Here is an 18,914-nt window from a genome sequence, read left to right as displayed (position 1 = left end):
TGAGATCATGACCTGAGCTGAAGTCAAAAGTCCACTGACTAAGCCAGCGAGGCACCCCATGGATAAGCTTTTTTAAAAATGGAAGAAAAAAAACCCCTACACCTGGGCATACAATATTCAAAATACAGGAAGTCCAAGAGAATGTCTTGGGAAAAAAAAAAAAAAACGGGATGGGGAGCTGGACTGGAAAAACATCTAAGCTATGGATAAGCAAGGATAAAAATTACATAAAATTTCTTTTTAAAACTATTCAAGCAAAAAATATAGTGGAGTGTTGAAAGAAAAACACCCACCAACCTAAATTCTATATCCAGTGAAACTATCTTTCAAAAGTAGAAAAATAAAAATTTCTCAAAGAAAAATTTAGGAAATTTGTGATCAGTAGACCTGCCTTGAAATAAAGGTTATAAAGAAGTTCTTCAGAGACAAGAAAACGATGCAGGTCAGAAACTTAAAGCTACATAAATAAAGAAGGACTGTTGAAGAAGGAATAATTGAAGGTAAAATAAAATATTTTATTTTTCTCATTCATAACTGATCTAATATCAATAATTTATTCAAAATTATAATAACAAAGTACTAAGTAATTATGGGTTATGGCTAAGTGAAATTAATGACAGGAGTGTTATAAGGAATGGGAAAAGGGGACTGGGAATGTTCTAAGAATGTGTAAAGTGGTATGGTGTTATTTGAAAGTAGACTTGGATTAATTGTAAATTTACTTTGCAAACTCCTGGGCAACCATGGAAAAAGGTAAAGAAAAGGGGACCCTGCATGCCTAAGTCAATTGAACATTTGACTCTTGACTTTGGCTCAGGTTATGAACCCAGGGTTGTGGGATCAAGCCCCACATTGGGCTCTGTGCTGAACACAAAGCCTTCTTGGGATTCTCTCTCTCCCTCTACCCCTCTCCCTCACTTGCTCTTACTCTCTCTCTATAAAATAAAGTAAAAAAAAAATTAATAGAAAAAAATAAAAAGGTAAAAAAAAAAGATAAAGAAAAAAGATATGCTAGGAGAGAAGACAAATGACATAATAAAAAATGGTCAATTAAAATCAGAGATGAAAAAACAAAAAGAGGAACAAAGAACAGGGCAATAAGTGGAAAACAATAAATATAATAGATATTGTTCCAATTACATCAATAATCATTTTAAAATTCAATGATACAAATATATCAGAGGGCTGAGATTGTCAGAGTGGATAAATCAGAAAATCCAATTGTATATTGTCTACAAGAAACTTTCAAGACAAGGATAGATTAAAATGTAAATATTACCATGCTAAAAGTAATCAAAAGAAAACTGGAGTAGTTATATTAATTCCAGACAAATCAGAATTCAGAACAAGTAAAACCATTAGGGATATAGTGAGGCATTACATAACAACAATGGGGGCAATTCTCCAAGAAGATATACCAGTCCTTGATGTGTATGAACCTAACAAGAGACATCAAACTATGTGAAGTAAAAATTGATACAACTGCAAAGAAAAAATAGATGAATATACTATTATTGTTGGAGACTTCAACACCCCTCGATCAGTAATGGACAGATCCAGCAGGCAGAAAATCAGTACGGACATAGTGGAACTGAACAGTGCCATCAATCAACTGGATATAATTGACACTTAAAGAATACGTTATCCAACAATAGCAGAATACACATTATCCTCATCCTTACACTGAACATTCACCTAGACAGACCACATTTCCAGGCCATAAAACACACCTTAACAAACTTAAAGAATATAAATCATGCAAAGTATACTCTCAGGACACAATGGAATTAAACTACAAATCAGTAACAAAAAGGTGGCTGGAGGAGAATCCCCAAATACTTGGAGATTGAACACCACACTTTCAAATAATGCATGAGTCAAAGAAGTCACAGGATAACTTAAACAACATTTGGAATTAAATGAAAATAAAAATACAACTTATTAAAATTTGTAGATGTAGTGAAAGCAGTGATTAGAAAGAAATTTATGGCATGGAATTCACATAGTAGAAAAAAAATGAATACCTAAAAGCAATAACTTAAGTTATCTTAGAAAACTAGAACAGGAAAAGCAAATTAAATCCAAAGTAGGCAAAATGATAAGAATAAGAATTATAACTGAAATCAATAAAACTGAAAGTATAAAATCAGTAGAGAAAATATCTGAAAGCAAAAGCTGGTTCTCAAAAAATATCAGTAAAACTGATAAACCTCTAGCCAGTTTAAGATTAAAAAGAAGAAGAAGAGGAAGAAGAAGAAGAAGAAGAAGAAGAAGAAGAAGAAGAAGAAGAAGAAGAAGAAACAAAGTACTAATAAGTACTGATAAGTAATGAAAGAGAGGTCATCACTAATGATCCCATGGACATAAAAAAAGATAATAAAGGAATATTATGAACAAGTCTATGCACACAAATTTGATAAATTAGATGAATGAAATATACAACCTGTTAAAACTCACACAAGGAGAAATCTATAATAAGAATAGGTTCATATCTATTAAAGAAATTGAATCAGTAATTAATAACCTACCAAACTAGAAAACACCAGGTCCATTGTTGAATTCTACCAGTCAAGAAAAAAAAAAAACTATACTTATTTGCTACAATTTATTTCAGAAAATCAAAGTACAGTACACACTTTCTAGTCCATTATATGAGGCCAGCGTTATCTTATTATCAAAAAATGAAGACATTATAAGAAAGGAAAACTAAGACCAATATCTCCCATAAACATATATGTAAAAATTATCAACAAAATATTAGCAAATAATATCCAACAATGCATAAAAACAATACTACATCATAACCAAATGTGCTGTATTCCAGGTATGTAAAGCCAGTTCAACATTCAAAAATCAACACAATCTAATTTATCTATAGACTAAAGGAGAAAAATCATACATTGTATCCATACATACAGAAAAAGCACTTGACAAAAACCAACACTAATATATGATAAAAATTCTCAGCAAACTAGGAATACAGGGTAGGTTCTTCAAAATGAAAAAGAACATCCAGAAAAAAACTTTCATTTAACATCATACTTAATTGTGAGGAACCAGATGCTTTCTTGCTAAGATCAGGAACAAGGCAAGGATGTCCATTTTTATCACTCCTATTTGAGTCACACTCAAAGTCCTAGATAATATAAGACAAGAAAAAGAAATAAACGGTATATAGATTTCCAGAGTGCCTGCACCATTTTGCATTCCCACCAACAGTGCAATAGGATTCCCCTTTCTCCACAACCTCACCAACATCTATTGTTTCCTGAATTGTTAATTTTAGCCATTCTGACTGGTGTGAGGTAGTATCTCATTATGGTTTTGATTTGTATTTCCCTGATGACAACCAATTTTGATCATCTTTTCATGTATCTATCTGCCATCTGGAAGTTTTCTTTGGAAAAGTATCTATTCATGTCTTCTGCACATTTCTTGGAAGTTCCTCAAAAAATTAAAAATGAAACTATCCTACAACCCAGCAACTGCACTACTAGGAATTTATCCAAAGTATACAAAAATGCTGATTTCAAGCAGCACATGTACCCCAATATTTATAGCAGCTATCAACAATAGCCAAATTATTGAAAGAGCTTAAATGTCTACCAACTGAAGAATGGATTAATAAGATGTACATACAATGTACAATACAACACATACATATGTGCATACAATTGTATGTATATACATATACATACAATGGAATACTACTCAGTGATGAAAAAGAATGAAATTTTGCCATTTGCAACAACGTGGATGGAACTGGAGGGTATTATGCTAAGTAAAATAAGTCAGAAAAAGAGATCATATGATTTCACTCATATGTGGAATTTGAGAAACTTAACAGATGAACATAGGGGAAGGGAAGAAAAAATAAGATAAAAACAGATAGGGAGAAAAACCATAAGAGACTCTTAAATGCAGAGAAAAAACAGGATTGGTTGAGGGGGAGGTGTTAAATGGGTGATGGGCATTAAGGAGGACACTTTTCAGAATGAGCACTGGGTGTCATATGTAAGAGATGAATCACTGGATTCTACTCCTGAAACCAAGATTACACTGTATGTTAACTAACTTGAGAATTGAAAGAGAAAAGAAAAGAAAAGAAAAGAAAAGAAAAGAAAAGAAAAGAAAAGGAAAAGAGAAAGGAAAGGAAAGGAAAGGAAAGGAAAGGAAAGGAAAGGAAAGGAAAGGAAAGGAAAGGGAAAGGAAAGGAAAGGAAAGGAAAGGAAAGGAAAAGGAAAGAAAAGGAAAGAAAAGAGAGAGAAAGAAAAAGAAGAGCAGTATACAGATTGGAAATGAAGAAATAAAACTTCCTTTGTCTGCAAATGATATGCTTATCTACATAGATAATCCCAAAGAATCTTAACAATAACAACATAAAGTCCTGGAACTAATAAGTGGTTATAACAAGGTTGCAGAATACAGGTTAATATATAAAAGTTGATTGTTTTCTTATACACAAGCCATTAAAAACTACAACTTGAAATTTAAAACACTACACATTTATATTGGCACCAAAAATATGAAATACTTAAGTATCAATCTAATAAAATAGATACAAAAGGTACATGAGAAAAAGTATAAAACTCTGATGAAGAAGTCAAAGATGTAAATAAATGGAGAAATACTGCAGGTACATGGAAAAGAAGACTCAACACTATCAACATGTTATTTCTTGGGGCACCTGGGTGCCTCATTCAGTTAAGCTTCCAACTTTTGGTTTCGCTCAGATCATCATCTCACTGTTCGTGGGTTCGAGCCCCACATCAGGCTCTGCGCTGACAGTATGGAGTCTGCTAGGATTCTGTCTTCCTCTCTCTCTGCCCCTCTCCTGCTCACTCTCTATCTCTCCCTCCCTCTCTAAAATAAATAAACATTAAAAAAAAGTTATTTCTTCCCAAATTGATCCATACACTACAAGCAATCCTAATCAAAATCTTGGCAAGTTATGTTGTAGATATTGAAAAAAACTGATTCTATAGTTTACATGGAAAAACAAAAGATACAGAATAGATAATAAAATATTAAAAAAAGAACAAATCCAGAGGACTGAAACTACCCAACTTCAAGACTTACTATAAATCCTCAGTATTTAATACATTGTTTTATTGGCAAAGAATAGATAAATAGATCAATGGACTAAAGACAGAGAGCCCAGAAATAGATCCACATAAATATAGTCAACTAATCTTTGGCAAAGGAGCAAAGCCAGTTCAATAGAAAAAGGAGAGTCTTTTTAACAAAAGGAACTAGAATAGCTGGGCATCCACACGCAAAAAAAAAAAAAAAAAAAGAATACAGACACCAACGTTATACCTTTCACAAAAGTTAACTCAGACTGGATCATAGATTTAAATGTAAAATGTAAAACTATAAAACTCCTAGAAAACAATATAGGAGAAAATTTAGTTGATCTTAGGTTTAGAGAATTTGTTGTTGTTTTAGATGCAACACCAAAGAATGATCCATGAAAGAAACATTGATAAGTTTGACTTCACTAAGATTAAAACAAAACAAAAAATAACTTCTCTGTGAAAGACACTATTGAGAGAATGAAAAGGGGGTCATCAACTGGAAGGAAATATTTGCAAAACATATATCTGATATACCATATGGTTTCACTCTTATGTGGATCCTGAGAAACATAACAGAAACCCATGGGGGAGGGGAAGGAAAAAAAAAAAAAAAAGAGGTTAGAGTGGGAGAGAGCCAAAGCATAAGAGACTCTTAAAAACTGAGAACAAACTGAGGGTTGATGGGGGGTGGGAGGGAGGGCAGGGTGGGTGATGGGTATTGAGGAGGGCACCTTTTGGGATGAGCACTGGGTGTTGTATGGAAACCAATTTGACAGTAAATTTCATATATTAAAAAAAAAAAAAACATATATCTGATAAAGGACTGGTATCCAAAGTACACAAAGAATTTGTAAAGCTCAACCATAAGAAAACAACTCAAAAAATAGACAAAAGATCTGAACAGACACCTCACCAAGGAAGATCTACAGATGGCAACTAAGCATATGAAAAGATGCCAAACATCGTAAGTGATTAAGGAACTGCAAATTAAAACAAGATACCACTACACACCTATTAAAAATGGCTAAAATCCAAAATACTGACAATAGCAAATGCTGGCCAGAATGTGAAGCAGTAGGAATGCTCATTTATTGCTGGTGGCAAAACCAAATGATACAGCCACTTTGGAAGACAGTTTGGCAGTTTCTTACAAAATGAAACAATTCTCACTGTAATATGTAGGAAAGTGCCCACTGGTATTTCTCCAAATTAGTTGAAAATGTAAGTTCATATATAAATCTCCAAATGAATGTTTACAGAAGCTTTATTTATAATTGCCAAAACTTGGAAGCAACCAAGATGTCCTCCAACAGGTGAATGGATAACAAATTGTGATATATCCATACAACAGAATACTGTTAGAGGAGGTAATCAAGAGGATGTGACTGCCAGTTGACCATCAGGCTAGATTCAGGCGTTTGGAGGCTCCTCACCCCTTTGCTTGTCCTTGGAATATATGCTCTGTACACAGTGGGAGCTGCTCTAAGTACATGGTCTTAAAGGAGTAAGGTCTTTTGAGAACATCTAGATGGTATATGTGACGGAAACCAATTAAGGCCTCTATATAAACTTTTAAGATTTGGCAATGGGTGCAGATACCTACTCATCTTGCAGCCACCCAAGACAAGCCTTATTGGTAAGTTCTCTTGCTTACTAAACTGCCACCTCCCAATCCGGAGTGGTCTGTCTCTTTCTTTGGTCTCTCCCTGCTCTATGTGTACAGGGATAGTTTATAAACCAACAAATACTATTCAGTGATAAAAAGAACCAAGCTATCAAGCCATGGACATACATGGAGGAATCTTAAATACATATTGTTAAGCAAAAGAAGCCAATAAGAAAAGCTATATACTGTATCATTCCAACTATATAACACTCTGGAAAAGATAAAACTATGCCATCAGTAAAAAGATCCCTGAATGCCAGGGAACTGGGGAGAGGAGAGGTGGGACCAATAGGTGGTACACAGATTTTTAGGACCATGAAATTATCCTATATGATACAGTAATTATGAACAATATCATTATACATTTGTCCAAACCCACAGAATGTACAACACAGTGAACCCTAATTAAACTACGGACTATAATAATATGTTGATACTGGCTCACAAATGGTAACAAACACACTACACTGATGCAAGAAGTGTGTACCATACTGTATGTGTGGAGGGGAGTGAGGAGAAGCTATATGGAAACTGTATTTTCCACTCAATTTTTCTGTAAATCTAAAACTACTCTAAAAAACAAAGTCTCTTAATTTAAAACAAAGAAAAACAATATGGCAAACACAAGCAAACTAAAACTGAAAACATTCTCTGGAATAGTAAGAAAACAATGTCTTTATAGAATCCCACATACACATTCAAACAATAATCACCCAAATCATCTGCTTAATCTTTTGGGCTTCACAGAGGCAGGCAATAAAAGGCAGAAAATCACTCTTCAATGGACTTGCCAACCGCATATGGCATAAATCAGAATGAAGCATCAAAGATGAAATATGCTCATTTGTGAAGTCAAATGAAAAATAAAAATTAAAAAAACAAGAAACAATCATCACATTACTTTGTTCTTGAATAGCAGAGGTAGTCTTTTGAGCCTCTCCCAGCCAGCTGTGGATTCTGAGAAAACAGTAACTGGTGATAATGATTAATTCTAGAGATGAGTGTTTCACTATTTTGTAATATACGTCTTACTGAAAGGCATTTAAATTTGGAAAAACTTGGTAACATACCAGCGCTTTAAGACCTTCTGGGGAAAATAAAACAAATACTACTTTGAGCATATTTCTATATACCTAGGTCATGATTTTTCTGTACTACAATTTAAAGTAGAACAATTACAAATAACTTTTAAGCACTAACAGCCTTAACTATTCTTTTTAAAAGTTTTAGTCCATTCCCTCTACAGGTTTGCAATTCTAATTATTGCCGTGCAAGGTAATATGTTTTTCAAATCGATGTCATAGAAAGCATTCTTAGATTAACTTACTGTTATTATTACTACTATAAAAAATCTACCACTAAAATGTTAGAGAATCTTCTTAAACATGAAAACAAAAGTAAACAAAACCAAGTTTAAAAAACATGAATACCGGGTGCCTGGATTACGCAACCGACCTCAACTCAGGTCATAATCTCACGGTTCGTGAGTTCCAGGCCTGTGTTGGGCTCTGTGCTGACGGCTCAGAGCCTGGAGCCTGCTTCGGATTCTCTCTCTCTCTCTCTCTCTCTGCCCCTCTCCCACTCATGCTCTGTCTCTCTCTCTCTCTCTCAAAAATAGATAAGAATTAAATTTTTTTTAAAAAACATGATTATGAAAAATGATAATTTTTGCATAATTTCTATCCCAAGTTTGAGAGTCAATTTGAATTTTTATGATTATAAAGAAAGGTTTAGTCTTCTATTACTATAGTGATAAATGTTTTTTTAAAACTTGTTGACACTTTGATAAAATGTGGAAATGCATGCCTTATCCTATGTAGTTGTACTATTAATTATGTAAGAATTCAGAGCTCTGCCTGGTCTATACTCTGAAATGTTCACAATTGAAATTGAAAACCTCTTAAATTAAACTTCTAAAAACCCAAATCCCCAACCTGATTATAATTATCCCTTTATAGGAAATAATATATCTTATAAAATTATGTTGTAAAATATCTAGGTGAAGCAAAGGTATAAACACTGAAGGCCTCCTACCTTAACATAGCATTTTTTCCGTCACTTCTGGTGCACCAGACCTGCCGAGTTTGATAACCGATCTCTAAGTCCCAGGGCTTGGAATGGTGATGTGGCTTGTAACTCTGATGTCTAAAGGTTACTCGCTCCTTTGAATCAGAGCTAACATCCAGAACAGTTCTTCCGCTTAGGTTAATTTCTTTAAGATGAGGCAGCCTACATTTACTCCATGGTCCAACTTTAAGGCTAAAAGTATATTCCTCTTCTCCAAGAGGACAGGAAACGGGAGTGTCACAGGCTCTTGACTCAGTCAGATTGGGACACTGAGAACCGCCATAGAGAGGGGGAGCGATGGCTGCCCGGGTTCTGTGTTGCAATCGCTTCTCACATCCCTTGCTACACTCGGACCATTGTGAGAACTCAGATACAACACAATCCCGGGGGCAGGGAATGAGGCAAGCTTGCTCTGTGGGGGGCCGTGGGACAAAGTGTTCACATATTTCATTTCCAGCCACAGTTCTGTTCAACTTCTGAATACAACGCGCAGTCCGGTGCTGTAACCCATGTTGCGCTGTCACACACTCCTCAGGCCGAGGCTCGGCTTGGCCGAGGCTGGAAGGGGCGAGCACACAATGGTGCCAGTCAGAGACCTCCCACTGGAAGAGGTCACTGTGCCAATCACAGACTCGGAAGCAGCTTCTTTCCTTTGGAGGCCTGCTGTTCTCATCACAGTTAGAGACGTGACTCGTCCACCCTTCCAAGTGGAAACACCACAGTGCACGACTCTGGACTCCTCCTGGTCCACAGTCTCCTTCGCACCTTCCCCAGGGGCCTACAGGCACAAAGACAAGGATGTCAATTACTCAGACATTCCACCCGGCCCTCCACACAAAAATGGGTCAGTCTGCACACTTCCCAACACAACCAGTATGAAATTATGAACTTAAGTGGAGGTTTAATTTAGTTGTGAAGAGTGTGGACGCTGCATCGGTCTGCGTTTGTTGAAATCCCCTCTCCCTCTCTTACCAGCAATGTAAACTTGGATGAATTACTTCCATTTCTAAGCCTTAGTTTCCTTAACTACATAAGGGAAAGAATAAAAGCACTGACTTGCAGAACTGTTCTGAGGATCAGTAGTACAATGTGGTGCCAAGGAGACAATGCACACGTAATAAATGATTGGTATCATTATAATCGCTACATTCCAAAGCCTATATATCTAACTCAATATTAATACTTTCTAGGTAGACAATGTTTGATCTCAAAGAAAAGCCCTAAACCCAGGATCTTAATAAAGTAGGGTCTCTCATCTTTCTAAGCCTTCAGCTCAATACTGCAGGTGGCTCAGAAGAGAAATACGTTTTTAAAAAATAACTTGCCAAAGTATCCTAAATATATTTTCACTCGCTTAATAGATGTCCCCGCTTTTGGTTTTTGCTTGCAGAGTGAATTGCATGAAAAAGAAAATAGCTGATGGGGGAGGATGTAATAAAAGCAGCAACAGCACTATTGAACTGCCCTCACAATCCCTGAAATATACCCCCTTGGATTTTCGACAGGTAATGACTCCGGGTAAAGCTACCAACATTGGTTCATAATATGCCACTTCTTTTAATTACTGAACACGTTTTCATGAGAAAGAGTCCCACGAAGAAACGGGCAGACAAAAGAGTGTCCATTGAGGTTTCTCACATTGTTTTGCATCTGACCTGAAGACATACCAGCCAGCCTTATCCAGAAGGCTGATGATACAACTTCATAAGGATGGCAAGTAAGCACATTTTATGTCAGTTGGAAAGAAAATACTTTCCTCTCTTTCACTTTACTTAAATATGTAATATGAACGCAAGAAAATTTTATCAGCTCAACCATGTAACCTTTGCCCCTACACTAGGTTGTGACAATAATAAAGGTAATTCACACCCCGAGAAACAATTTACATAGGTAAGGGAAAGAAGATGCAGTCTTTCTGTCTTTCCCCAAATCTGATCAAACACTCCAAATGCCCAAATGCCATTTAACTACTTCATGGAATTTGTTTCCATGTCCACACATTATATTTCTAGGAACAGTAATGTGTGCATAGTCACATGCATTTAGGAAGAGACATATATATCCTCAGAGAAACAGGTACTTGCATTTGGGGTCAAATGCTGCAGTGAGGATCTATCACTTTAACAGGACATCAGTTTTGGGGTTCTAATGTGCAGTCTTCCCAGTTCTTCCTCACAGCTCTATCTGGTTATGCAGACCTACTATGCCAATGACTTGTCACTTTGTAAGTGAGATTAACGGAGAAAATACCCTCAGGTCCTTTCAGTGTCCTCATCCTGGAGACTCCTCTTGCTGAAGTGGGCACAGAAGTTTCATTGAAGTAAGTCAGCTTTTACTCACCACAATGCCCTTGACTTTGCCCACACATTTCCTAGGCGTGGTGCCCCAGCTCATGACACAGTAAATGCACATAAAAAATGGAACTCTTGGCTCAGGCCGATTTCATCAACTGCCCTGGATTCTGGTGATTTTTCTCCTAGATCACCCACAATCTTGTACTCTGTAAATCGAGATGTTCATTGCTACACGAAAGTCATTTAAAGGCTTCATGTGTCCAGATGCTCTGGAGCAATCTCAGTTCAAGTATGCCATCCCTTGCCCATCATGGCAGACTGTGCACGCAAATTTTTATTAGTGCCCAAAAAAAAAATCACCATGGTTACTCAGTAAAGAAATATTCCAGGGGCACCTGGGTGGCTCAGTTGGTTAAGCATCCAACACTTGATTTCGACTCGGGTCATGATCTCACTCACGATTAGTGTCAGTGCAGAGCCTGCTTGGGATTCTCTCTCACTCCCTCTCACTCTTCCTCTCCCTCCTTCTCTCTCCCTCTCTCTCTCAAAATAAATAAACTAAAACAAAAAAAAAAGATATATCCATTTAGCAAATTTTAAAATCTAAAATCAGTCTTGAATAAAATAAAACAGTTATCAGATAAAATTGAAAGATGCTCATTTTCTAAGTACTAGGTTTTTAAATAATGGCTGTCTGCTTATCTTTATTTGTTAATGTAGGAAATACACACAACTTTTCCCTTAGGACTTTGTGTGTGTGTGTGTGTGTGTGTGTGTGTGTGTGTAAAGAAAGTAAGAGCAGAAAAATCAAACCATTTCTAACCAATCTGAAAAATTTAATACTAAATTTAATTCATCTAGAACACCTTACAAAGTGATCATTATTCTTACTCTTAAAGCATTTTACTAACATATTTTCTTATTATTAAAATATTTCCTTCTTGTTCTAAGTTTTTTGCCTACTTTCAAAACTGTTAAGGTAGCTTTTTTTTGTTATTTGAAATCATTAATATTTTAAACCTTGTACATTACTATTCTTCCCTTAGCTTTCACATTCTCCCATCTACAAAGAAATACATCAAACAGCAAAAAATTTCTTAGATCAATGGAAGACAAAATATACATATTAAGAAATAATTATTACCATTTGTTAAGGGCTAGCAGTGCTGTCATAGGCTGGGATGATAGCAGAAGACTGTTACATATTCAAGAATTTTACCAAGTGGTTGCTAAATCATTCATAATTTGAAATCAACCATGATGTGAGTATTTATACCACAAATCAAGACATTTAAAAACAACAACAACAACACAGAACTGCTTTGTCATATACCACAAGCAATTTGCTCAGTGCCTTCCTTCCTTTCTTGTTTCTTACAACAGTCCTCTGACACGGGGCTGGAATGCTCCTTTTATCAACTGGGGAAACTAAGCTCAGAGAAGTTACAGGGTGCATCCAAGGTTATACAGCTAGTAAATGGTAGACTAGAATGGGACTCCAGATCTGTGAGACTCCAAACTTAGGCTCCTGCCCTTCATTTGAAATGAGTTTTTGTTGTTGTTGGTGGTGGTGGTGGTGGTGGTTTTTTTTCCATATGCATTGGTATGTGTGATCCTAACATCACAAGGCAGATCTGTTTCTTAGCTTAGCTATGATCTCTCCCATCTGGTAGTTAGTATTCCTTTGGATATGAGTACAAGTAATCAAGGTGGTATTTGAGCAATGATTTCCCCCTTCTGGCCCTGGAAATTTAGGATGGCAGGTAAGACACATGCATGTTGATAAGCATTAGTCAGTACATTTAGGAAGGCGCAGTCAAGGTAGAATAGTTTCTCCTCATGTTAAAAGCAAACTTTGCAGACAACTGAACAACAGGTAAATAACAAGCAAATAAAAAAGTGAATTGCGTATGCTTGGAATAAATGAAAAACAAATTGCAAACAAGACACATAAAATGGAGACAAGACCTCTAAGCAATTGACCTATAACAATTTGCATTTCTCAGGCATAGAGGCAAAATGTGTTCCATGATTTATTCAGTTGTGTTTGCCTATGAACTTTAAACACACACACTCGTGAAAATCACATAGCCCTGAGGGATTTTGCCATTTCAGAAAACATGCACATTTAAGTAAGATGTGAACTACAGTTTGAGAAATCTTGTATCTCTGTCCAAGTTCAGAAATAGGAAATATTAAAGTTTTGAGCAGTTGCCTGTAGAAAATGAATATCACCTTTAAATTTTCTATATATATATATAGAAAATGTGATTATATTCACAATATATACCTTAGATAATAATCTAAAGAAACATATAGGAAACCCATGCTTGTAAACATCAATCATTTGGTATTCCTTAATTGAAAACAGGCCCCAAGTAATACAAATTAAACAAAATTTAGAACCAGTAAAGGATTAAAAGTTTAATTAGACATAATATGCCTTTAAACTAAAACTCATGCTGTGTTACATTTCTCAGAAGATATTTTAATGGTATAACAGGAATAGTAATTCAGTACTTGTTTACCTGGACCAACATTATGCAAAAACAAAATTCACCTGCAATTTACTACCTTTTGTGTATGATAAACATAGTCATTCTAGAATAAACTGCTAAATCTTTTAAATCACAACAGTTTTAATTATTATATTAACATTTTGGTTTAGAAGGTAAAATCTTTGCACACAAAAGGGTAGTACTGATGGACTCTTGGGTCACATTCACATTTAAGACTCTTTGATTCTTTTTTTCCCCTGCCTGTGTTTCTTGCAGAAAGCGCAAATATGCGAATGCTCTAATGTAATAGTCCTCCAGAAGCAGAAAAGTGCTGGCACATTTTATTCTCTTAATTAAGTTATCCTTAACTGGATTAGTTTAGATGAATGTATCTCCCAATCTAAATCATCATATTTAGGACAACCTACTGGATGCCTGAGTTTTAGGTGCGGCATTCACTGAGATACCTACAACAAAGGAAAAACGGAACTCAAGAGGTCAGAGAGAATAAACACATTCCATAGCTTTTGCACACCATTTGCCACTGTTTGAGGCAGCAACCCTGACTTAATACCATTCATGCAATAGGAGGAGATGTTTATTTTACTATTCTTTTTTTTTTTCAACCACTGCTTTTATTACCCTGACATTGCTTTCTTTTTATCTTGGGCAATGGGGTTGAGGAATGACATGAATGTCAATGCAAAGCTTTAATACCTTACCCAAATTATTTGTGGATAATTACTATGCCAAAGCATTCATAAACCTCAACATTACCAAATGTGATATAAAACAACATTGACTTGTAAGATGCCTCCCCTCCAAGAAATAGCTTGAAATTTATGCAGTAGCTTTCACTTCTCAAAAGGCTTTCACATCAACCATGGAGTAATTAAAATAATGTTTCTATTGCATAGTGAACAAATATCTAAGAAATCTCACTTTCTAAAACACATCAAGGAACCCAAGGAATAAGAAAAGAGTGGCATCTGAGCACTCATTCACTAAAATAACAGTTCCTCATTACCTGCTACTTGACAAGTAATATATTAGACTCTGGAAATATAAAAATAAATGAAACATTAAGTATCTCTTACAAAATCTGGGCACTAAATGTAATGCCAATTTGCTCCTGAAGAGGACATTCCGTCTCTCCTTCAGGTCTATCTATACTTACTTGGTACACAGTTTAGCAGTCTTAATGTTTTGGTTTTCCAAGCTCATTAGATCTAAAGCAGCAAACCAGAAATTGAGAGGGATATTGGAGGCAGGGGCACTGATGGAAGCTAGAAGGGATGGCCATTCTCAAGTCTACATTTCAAAATCTATCATTTTTTTTAAACATTTATTTTTTGAGAGACAGAGACAGACTGTGAGCGGGGGAAGGGCAGAGAGAGAGGGAGACACCAAATCCAAAGCAGGCTCCAGGCTCTGAACTGTCAGCACAGAGCCCAATGGGCTCGAACTCATGAACCATGAGATCACGACCTGAGCTGAAGTCAGCCGCTTAACCAACAGAGCCACCCAGATGCCTCCTGAATCTGTCATGTTAATTAATAACTTCTACTAGCAGAGGATGTTTAAAGCCATACAGCACCACCAAAACTAACAGAGAAAATTTGTTCATTATATATATCCATTACTGAGTTATATATCAGATATCAATAGAAACACAATGTAGAAAATGTAAAAACATGGAAAATTGTTTTCAATGAGAAAAAATTTAAACCATAATGCATTTTAGTTAAAAATTCTATTATGCTTTTCACAGGAACCAAAAAAATCCTTTATTAATACTAAAGCTATTTTCAAAACACACCAGTGGTCTGAAGGCTATGTGTACTACAGTATTCCAGTATTTCTCATTAGAGATTTTAACAGCAATGGTTCAGAGCTGTAACTTCATTTTCATAGGTATAAAGATTTACTTTTGGAGACAGTTTATGATTCCATGCAAGGCCACCACAGAGCATTTGGACTGAATTTTTATACTTGCAGAAAGCGCAAACACTGTTGCTAATATCCCAGGCTCTTTCTGTATGATTGTGCTTTTGTTTGACACCTAACAGCACGTTTTAAGCCCATTTCATCTTTGTGGACAGATGCCTCTGACTGAAAAGCAAAGTGCCTCCATTACTTATCATTTATGATTACAAATTATTAGTTGCCAGTGGCTAGAACATCCATTAAAAGTAGCTTGACAGCAAGGCAGATTAGAAATATATCTGAATGACTCATCAGCTAATGCAAACACCACAGAGACAGAAAACCACCTTTTAAAAATTGTTTATCAATATTTCTGGTCTGAATTCTACTTTCTAAAAATTCTGAAGCTAAAAGGAAATCTCAAGCCTCATATTCTTCACTACATTCTGACACAAAGTGGGTCTTTTCAGATCACTAAAACCTACAGCCTGCTAACTGCCTCAAATATGGGAATGGAAAGGTAATGTGACAGCCCACAGTTTTTGTAGGAGGAAACAAAGCCCAGACAAATTCAATGAGTTGCCCAAGGTCACAAAGTCATTTGGAGCAGAAATGGGATGGAAAATTCCATTCCAGACACCCAGTCCAGTGATCTTTACACTATATTATGCTGGCTTCCATTGTAACACCCTAAGACTGCAAGGGAGGAATAAGGACTCTGTAAATGTAATCCAAGATTGGGGGGGAAGGGCGCGGTGAAAGGAGGAAAAACATAAAAAACAAGTGAAAATTACATAAAATCACATACAGCACAAGCAACAAAGTGCCTGTTAATGCTGAGAGTTTTCAGTCTCCTGCACCGGCAACTGGAGCCGTTCTCAGGGACCTTTCACAATTTATTATGTGAAATGGGATCCTTCCTGCCTTTGAATGCTTGAGAACACGGACTCAGCTATGTTCAAGAACATAAAGAACCAGCAAGTTTCAGGGGATTAGCACACAAACGAAGCCTCAAGCACCAGTAAGAAATTACACATCCCTAGAATAACTATAGCAAATAATAGTAACAGTTTTCTCAACACCTACCATCTTCCTAATACATTGTTGATATTGTTCTTCTTTGCTATATGAGACCATCAAAGCATGAGGTCAAAGAACATGCTCAAAGTAAACACCCCAGAAGCCCTGCTGCTGGACTCTCCATTCTATCCACCTCATGCCTTTTCCACAACAACTGCAGTTTAACTACTTTTAGTAGCCATATCTCTTGAGCAAATGAAGCCTTGCAATGCCCATTAGATAAACTATATTTAGAAGAGGGATCTGTTTTACGTGCAGCTGGTGTGAGGGGCTCAGGGCACAGCCACTCCTCTCCTGCCTAAAGGACTCTGCGCCTGCCTTGGTCTCAGCTCAATGGCCTGGCTCGGGTGATGGCCCTGGAACTCCTGGGGCTCTGCTACCTGTCAACGAATATTTATGGGGTGTTCTCATCCCATAAATATGGCTCCAGTCAACTTTGACTTTACTTACAATAAATGCTTCCGCTAAGCCCTCTAGATTCCCTAGAGAAGCAGAAGAAAATCATTTACTCAGCTGTTTTGTATCCGTTGTGTGAAAAAGGTAATGAAGAGTAAGCCAGAAATGGAGTGAAGCTGAATCCCACACAGTGTTCTTCTGAAGGACTTTCTCCCTTAGCTTATGGGCCACTCAGGCAGTGACTAAACTTCAGGAGGGCCAGAAATTTGTTTGCTTTATACTTCAAAGAAGCAAACTGGAACAGGTGCTTGGGAGGCTGAAATGTTTAAGCTGTACTCCTTCTCCTTCGGAAAAAAAAAGAATAAAGTGCTATTTCCACAGTGAATAATCAATACATGTTGGGATTGATAAAGGAGGCCTATTTTGTGGCTGGTTGTCCTAGACGTTCACTGGAAAAGCAGCAATGTTGAGACTATGTACATAGGCTTTAAGAATACATGAAGCAAAAGGGCAGGGTGGCATCCATTTTATTTATCATTAAGCAACTCAAGGATTAATTTCACCTAGGCTAAAAATTGCACTGGAGCATACTTGAGATAATATTTTTTTTCGTAATTTCAATTCTCTAACAGTTACATGGAGTATATCTACTTTTCAATATGTCTTTTCTCTAGTAGCAGATAGTCATGACGAACAAGTGAGAGAGAACAAAACATAAGGTACATTTTGGTGGATAAAACATCTAGTTCACCCAATTTTTTTCTTCCCAAAGAAATAATTATTTCAGTTTTGAAACAGTAATTTTAACACTATTTGAGACTCTTGTCATCCGAAAAATAACTTCCAAGTTACTGATTTGAAAAAATATCTGAGAAACAGCAGTACCATGGCATAATCACAATATTATTTTCTATCTAGAAACACTAGAAATACCTATGTGTCCTATACAGTCTAATGAGCATCCTAAGGATTCTTTCACAAAGATCAAATCCAATCAATCACGCATCAGTTTTACTTCCTAAACATCAATCCAATTTGCTCATATTTCTTCATTCCCACTGTACCACCCTCTTCCAAACCACCATTTTCTCTTGTATGAACAAAAGGAGTAACCTCTTGTCTGGCCTTCTAGCATGTACTGCCCCACCCTACTGCACCCCTGATGTCAATTCTTTCTCCATATCACAGACACATATCATTTAATAATTCAAATCTGTACCACTTTGGGTGCAGCTTGTCATCTATATGGCATTTCCATGCTTAAAGCTTATCAGTTGCTTCCCATTCCTCTAAAAAAAAAATTAACATGACATATAAGTTCCTACCTGATCTGGCCCCTTTCCACCTCTTTAGGATCCTGATAACCTGGCCACCCAGTTTCACTCACTTTTCTGCCATCATGGTGGTCATCTTTCAGTTCCTCCAATGCTCCAAGTCCCCTCCCATACCTGGGGGACTACATGTAGCTACAATTGTACATGTGGCTACAATTCCTAAAGCCAAATCACATGTTCCACCCCCACTCTTCATATCTTAAGTCACTTTCTTAGAGAATGCTTGCCCTGCTCTGGCACGACCTTACTCTTCCACAAAGCACTCACCACCCTTGTAATTACAAATCCGACTGTGTAATTTAATCCTTGTCTCTCCCACTGGATTCTAAACTCCATGATGGCAGAAACATGTCAGTCCTGCTCACCACTCTATTCCCAGCGCTAACCTAGTGCTTGGCATATGGTTAGCCTCCCACCCATTACTAAAGCTGGAGCAAACAGCACTGTAGGAAGCAGAATCATATCTAAATATAACTAGGAGTAATGTCAGTACCACAAACTCATCACACAAATGAATTGATGGTTTTACCTAAATGAGAGGGGGCGGAAAAAAGGTCCATTCTGTGTTTCCTTAG

At 36.5% G+C, this 18,914-nt stretch overlaps 1 protein-coding gene across 1 annotated transcript in view; it reads right to left on the bottom strand.

Moving 5' to 3' along the window:
- The window catches only part of THSD7B (thrombospondin type 1 domain containing 7B), a 746,473-nt gene that overhangs the window by 576,023 nt on the left and 151,536 nt on the right, over positions 1-18,914 (bottom strand). The window contains exon 2 of the mRNA XM_042948618.1: positions 8,779-9,589. Coding sequence (XP_042804552.1) covers positions 8,779-9,589 — 811 coding nt within the window. The remainder of the gene's footprint in view (positions 1-8,778; positions 9,590-18,914) is intronic.

Source organism: Panthera leo, chromosome C1 (genome assembly GCF_018350215.1).
Source record: "Panthera leo isolate Ple1 chromosome C1, P.leo_Ple1_pat1.1, whole genome shotgun sequence".
Lineage (NCBI taxonomy): Eukaryota > Metazoa > Chordata > Mammalia > Carnivora > Felidae > Panthera > Panthera leo.
Note: the sequence above shows the minus strand (reverse complement) of the source record. Positions and strands in the feature narration are given on the sequence as shown.